General features: G+C 47.7%; 1 protein-coding gene across 1 annotated transcript; it reads right to left on the bottom strand.

Annotated features, from left to right (window-relative positions):
• Positions 1 to 1,948: 1,948 nt before the first annotated feature.
• On the bottom strand, positions 1,949 to 5,911 carry LOC135385889 (uncharacterized protein K02A2.6-like). The gene has a single exon (XM_064615491.1). The coding sequence runs from the start codon at positions 5,909 to 5,911 to the stop codon at positions 1,949 to 1,951; it is 3,963 nt and encodes a 1,320-aa protein (XP_064471561.1).
• Positions 5,912 to 6,643: the final 732 nt, after the last annotated feature.

Here is a 6,643-nt window from a genome sequence, read left to right as displayed (position 1 = left end):
CACAATCCAAATGTATACACATAGGAGGAAACAAAGATATTTACAAATGTTTGCATAATGCAAATTGTACACTTGAACACAACTTTATACAACTCTATACAAAGAGTGCAGGCTTGCACCACGCGAAATTCCCGTTTCATAAAAATAGCTTTTTCAGTTCTTTATTTGTAGGTATGGTAGCGTTTGTATCAAAACCAAACTCGTTTAATATTCGGGGTAGTAACACACTCAAGCTTTGCTCACCACATGACGTCCGCACGCCAGGGCAAGTCCACATAGCGTCTCTCCTGGTAGGATAACTCTTGTTATCCAAAATGAGGTTGAACGGGGATAAAAATTCAAGGTTTTTATTCCCAAGGGATGACCTGTGAGTACTTAGGCATCTACATATTTAAGGAAGTCGGTTGCTCTTATTACTTGGTATTCCTTAAAGAGAACATTGCTCGAATGGTGTCTGTCGACATTCGCTATGACACGCATAAATCGCTTCTGGATTTTCTCAATTGAAATCAAATTTTGCTGGGTGGTGCTACCCCATACTAAATGGCAGTAATTTAATAAGCCAAAGAATAGTGTATTATATAATGCTATTTTAACATGACAGGGGAGTATGTTTCTAAACCTGTAAACCTTGCCAGTAATGTTAGCAAGTTTGGAACAAAGGAGGTCAATATGTATATTCCATGATAATGTTTCTTGGAAATGTACACCTAAAAAACTCTATCGACGATTTCGATAGCAGACGTGCCCAATCGCAGGTCTGAAACCGTACCCACAGCTTTATTTCTTGCCCTAAAAATAATGGCCTTTGTTTTCGATGAATTTTTTACTAGTGCATTTGCTTTCGCCCATTGATTTATTTTTTCCAGAATCTCGTTTCCATCATTTATGATGCTGTCCAATCCACGCCTCGTGATTAGTATAGTGGTGTCATCAGCATAAAGAATGAAGTCCGCATTTACAGAGAGCGTAACAATGTCGTTAATATACAAATAAAAAGAAGTGGGCCCAATATGCTTCCCTGAGGAACACCGGACTTGATGTTTAATGGCGTGGAAACACTTTCCCTTATCATAACTTGCTGCATCCTATTTTGCAGGTATGATTCTAGCAGCTTGAGTGGAAGCCCACGTACACCATAGCTCTGAAGCTTAAGTAGCATAATTTTATGATTAATAAGGTCAAACGCCTTGGAATAGTCTAGAAAAATAGCCAGTGTAATGAGTCGATTTTCGATATTCTTTACGATTTTCTCTTTAGCATGTAACAGGGCTAGCTCAGTGGATCGTCCTGTCCTAAACCCAAATTGTTCTTTCGCAATGCACTCATGCTTATTCAAGAATGGCATTAGTCTTTTGTGAATAATTTTTTCAAGTGCTTTTGAAAAAACAGGCAAGATCGAAATCGGCCTATAATTTGAAAGCAAGTTCGGATCGCCCGTTTTATATAATACAGTAACTTTAGCCATCTTCATCCTGCCAGGAAAGACGCCATTGCTCAAACAAGAGTTGTAGATATGCGCAAGATGCGGTGACAGGAGATCGATTACATACTTGACTGGGCCAATCTGCAGGCCATCTATGTCTGTGCTTTTGCTATTTTTTAGCCCTAGCGTTATTTCGGTCACTTCGGAGGGATCAGTCGGGGCAAAGAACGCGGATGCGGCGCAGGCGCTGCTTGGTGTGTTAGTATTTGGACATGGTGACGTTGTTGCAACCGAGGTAAAGTAAGCATTAAAACTGAGATACCAGGCCCAGGGAGAAATAAACGGTTTAATGGGGCATGTGAGAGAGACCGTGGACAGCGAAGCTTCCCCGTCGAGGCCAACGATCGAAGACGAAGCTGATCCTACTAGCTGGTGCTGAAGAGCGCGAGAACAGCTGACGACGTTTCGTCTTCCTCTCGATCAGCTGTTTTCTTGCTCTCAGGCCACTACATCCCTCCCACCTTAGCTGTAGCCATAACGTTGGGGGCCTCTCCGGAGACGCGAAGGATAGCGCCTGGTGGCAGCATCTCCTGAGCCCATGACCTGTCCAGGCTCGTGATGACCAGGAGCAATAGCGTCATTGTTACCATGGGGTTCGTGGAAGTCGTTCTGGTTCCCCTCTTCTGGACGAGGATCTCGGCGGCAAGGAGGGGGAAGAGGAACCTCGTCTTTTCGGAATACCTCTGGAACTGAAGCTTGGTCAGGCCAGGAATCAACGGAGTGGCGGCACTTGAGGTGGTCCTTGTGTACGCGGTGTCGCCTCTGCTGCTCATCTTCGACGACGTAAATTGCCGACCCTTGTTTGGAGAGAACGACACCAACTTTCCAGTGGGATTTCTTGCCAGGGTCCAACATCCAGACCTTTTGGTTTATCCCAAAGCTCCTGTCTCGGCTGCACTTGTCATAGTTGCGTTTCTGACGTTCGCGCGACATGCGCACTGTACCGGAGATATCGGGCTGACCAGGACGAATAAAATCTAGGAAGTGTCGAAACTGACGTCCATTTAACATTGTACAGGGAGAGCGCCCTGTTGTGGCATGCGGGGTTATCCTGTACTTGAACAGGAAACTACGAACACTGTCCTTCGTCCCTTCCAGCGCTGCGCGGCGAAGGGCTGTTTTGAAGGTACGCACAAAGTTCTCCGCGAGACCATTCGATTGCGGATGGTATGGCGGCGTCAGAACGTGACGTATCTCGTTTGCCTGAAGGAAGTTCTTAAACTCCTTGCTGGTGAACGGTGGACCATTGTCGGTGACCAGAACCTCTGGCAAGCCATTTCGTGTGAACATGTCGGAAAAAGCAATAGCAGTCTTCTCAGCAGCTGTGCTTGTCAGTTGTTCTATTTCCGGCCATTTGCTGTAGGCGTCTATTACTATGAGGTAGTGCTTCCCATTCAGCTCAGCGAAATCGGCATGCAGACGTACCCAAGGCTTATCTGCGGGCTCCCATTGGTGAAGTGGCACCGGTACCTCGTGGGCAGCAACAGAGGCGCATGGCTCACAACTTCTCACTTCCCTTTCGATATCTCTGTCGAGGCCCGGCCACCACAAATAGGACCGAGCTAACATCTTCATCTTTGTTTGTCCAATATGGCCCTCATGAAGGAGACTTAGCAGAGGACTTCGGAATTTGGGTGGTATCACCGTTCGTATCCCCCAGAGCAGACATCCTTTGTAGATCGTTAGCTCCGTGCGGCGTTCAAAGAACGCTTCCAAACAGGGATCGACGTGCGTCGGCCAACCACCGGAAACGAATGCAGCCACCCTGGCCAGGTCCGGGTCCTGTGACGTGGCCACAGCAATATCCTCGACGGAAATGGGTAAGGTAGAGACCTGATGGTCCAACACTACGTTTACCTCTGTCAGGAAGACGTCGAAGATGCCCCGTTCCATCTCTCGGTCAAAGTCTCCATCTGGACCCTCAGGCAGACGAGAGAGGCCGTCGGCGTTTCCAAATTTCGCAGTTGGCGTATATTGAATGTCAAAGATGTAGTTCATTAAGATCAAAGCCCATCGTTGCAAGCGACTGGCGGTTGTCGCAGGAATTCCTTTCTTGGGACCAAAGATCGTGGTCAGGGGCTTATGGTCCGTGTACAGAACAAACCTCCGGCCCCAGAGATACTGATGAAACTTCCTGACGCCAAAAATGATGGCTAAGGCCTCCCTCTCTATCTGTGAGTAGTTCTTCTCCGGGGCAGTCAATGTCTTCGAAGCGTGTGCCATTGCCATGTCTTTGCCATCGACCTTGTGATAGATAACAGCTCCAAGACCTCTAGAAGATGCATCTGCGGCTAAGAAAATGGGTTTTGCAGGATCGAAATGCGTAAGCGCGTCCACAGATACCAGCATCATCTTGACCTTTTCAAAAGCCTCCACACAACCCGAAGACCATTCCCACGGTACGGCTTTCTTCAGGAGGTCATTGAGGGGCGCAACGACATCAGCAAGCGATTTTAGGTATTTTCCGTAATGTTGTACCATACCAAGGAATGACCGCAGCTCGGAGACGTTCGTGGGTGCTGGCATATTGAGCACTGCGGACACCTTCTTGGGCGATGGCCGGAAACCCTGTGCGTTGACTACATGCCCCAAGTACTCCACTTCGGCCCGAAAAAAAGCACATTTCTCGCGCTTCAGTGTAAACCCAAACTCGCGTAGTCGGCTAAAGACCTGCTGGAGATTGTCCAAATGCTCATCATCGGATTTGCCTGTGACGATGATGTCATCTAAATAGCAGGCAACCGACGGTATGCCTGCGGTGACCTGCTCCATGATTCGTTGAAAAACTGCCGGTGCTGAGGCGATTCCAAAGGGCATTCGCGTAAATCGGAAGAGTCCTTTGTGCGTATTGATGACAAGGACCTTCTGTGCTTCGTCGTCGAGCTCCATCTGGAGATAAGCTTCCGACAAGTCTAACTTGGAAAACCGCTGTCCGCCATTCAGTACGGCTAACAGCTCTTCAGGCCTAGGGAGTGGGTACTGCGATACAGCCAACTGCGGGTTCACCGTCACACTGAAATCCCCGCAAACCCGAACAGCCCCATTCGGCTTAGGAACGACGACGATGGGGGTAGCCCACTCCGAAACGTCGACCGGCGTTAGCACTCCGTTCTTAACTTGTCTCTCGATGTCTGCTTCGACTGCTTGCCTCGTAGCAAATGGAATCGGACGCGGTTTAAAAAACTTTGGTTGAGCAGCCTCCTTGAAATGTAGATGCACCTTCGCCTTTGTGCACCTCCCCAGACGGGATTGGAACAGGTCGGGAAACTTGGACAAGACCTTTTCGAGTGAACTTCCAGGCCTGACAACACTTCCGACGAACAACTCATTAAGATCCAGTCCCAGGTGACGAATCCAATCTCTACCCAGTAGGTTAGTGTGCTCCATGTTAGTAAAGAACACTTCTAACTTCCTCTTCCGTCCACCATAAGATACTTCCACTTCCGTCTGGCCACGAAGGGGTATATCGTCTTTGCTGAAAGACCGAAGACGGAACCGTGGTTGTTTCAGCTTGGGTTTACCTAACCTAACATAGGTAGAAGTATTGAGAAGAGTGGCCTGCGATCCGGTGTCCACTTGTAGCAGCACATCGTGCGACCCTATCTGGCAAGTCACAAACTTGTCTTCACCGGTACCCGCGAAGAAAACATCCGAAACATACTCCACGTTCCGATAGCTCTTCTTCCCTTTCGAAGGACGATTGGCACGGCACATCTTAGCGATATGGCCAGTTTTGCCGCAGTTATGGCAGTCTTCATCTCTGAATCGACATGTGTCCGAGTCATGATTAATATTGCCGCAGCGAAAACATCTTGCATGATCGCTTCTTTTTTCTAACTTATGCACGGTCTGCTCGGCATGAAGTTGGCGAGACTCGGCTTCTGCGGTCAACGTTTTGTCAGCCATGTTGGTAGCAGCTTCAAGCGTGAGACCCTTCTCTAGGACTAAACGGGCGCGAATTCGTGGATCATGAAGTCCCACAATGAAGGCAGTTAATAAAGAACATGCTCTCACATCGGTTTCTGCTTCATATTCACAATGAGGGATGATGGCGGAAAGGCGTTCCAAAAAGTCTTTGACAGACTCCGACTCGTTTTGACGGGTTGAAAAAAGTTTCCACCTCTCAAATTCTTTAAACTTCTTTGGGGTGTAATGCTCGGCAAGCTTCCTTGTGAGTTCAGAATATGCAACGGACAGAATGTCCCGTGGCTGAACAAGGTTGTATAAATGTTTGAATACTTCAGGGGTGAGCGACGTTATGAGCAAATTGGTTTTGTCTTCCTCTTCGGTGACTCTAGCCACCCGAAGTGCAGCCTCAAACCTTACTTGATACATGTTCCAATCTTCCTTGGCCGGGTCAAATATTCCTGGACTGCGGAATCTGCGAGAGTTGTCGTCGCCCGACAAACTGGGTTGAGTCGCCATTGCTCGTCGCCAGTTGAGATACCAGGCCCAGGGAGAAATAAACGGTTTAATGGGGCATGTGAGAGAGACCGTGGACAGCGAAGCTTCCCCGTCGAGGCCAACGATCGAAGACGAAGCTGATCCTACTAGCTGGTGCTGAAGAGCGCGAGAACAGCTGACGACGTTTCGTCTTCCTCTCGATCAGCTGTTTTCTTGCTCTCAGGCCACTACAAAAACAATGAACTAACCCCTCACTATGTAATTCCTGACCATTAATCAGCATGGTACTCGGCGGCCCTGAGGACCTGCTAGTACTCAGTGGGCCGTTTAATTTGGACCACGCAATTCGTTGATTCGTGACACCAGAAAATAATTTGCTATAATATAGTCAGCTTTAGCATGCCGAATCTTAGCGTTTACAGTGTTTCGCAGTTTTTTAAATTCTGCTAGATGTTCTTGTGTGCTCCTGGTCTTTACAAATTGCGTATATTTATTATTCCGTTTTCGCAATAATTTTAAAAGGTCTCTGGTCATCCAGGGACTTCTTGCTTTTTTGTTTGCGGATTGCTTTTGCAGGGGAAAGGCAGCATTGTAGCATTCGAGTAGCATGGAGAGAAAGACGTTATAGGCCTGTTCCACATCAGTGATATTCGCTATTGAATCCCAATTCACTGAACGAATGGACTCTCGAAATACCAGAAGGTTTTCTTCCGCGATGGTTCTATGCCATACGTCTGGATGCTTATTTGTCCT

Source organism: Ornithodoros turicata, chromosome 1, assembly GCF_037126465.1.
Source record: "Ornithodoros turicata isolate Travis chromosome 1, ASM3712646v1, whole genome shotgun sequence".
Classification (NCBI taxonomy): Eukaryota; Metazoa; Arthropoda; class Arachnida; order Ixodida; family Argasidae; genus Ornithodoros; species Ornithodoros turicata.
This window is presented reverse-complemented; position numbering and strand designations above follow the sequence as displayed.

Coding starts and splice junctions, on each gene's coding strand:
- LOC135385889 (XM_064615491.1), bottom strand. CDS start 5,911: ATGGCGACTCAACCCAGTTTGTCGGGCGACGACAACTCTCGCAGATTC.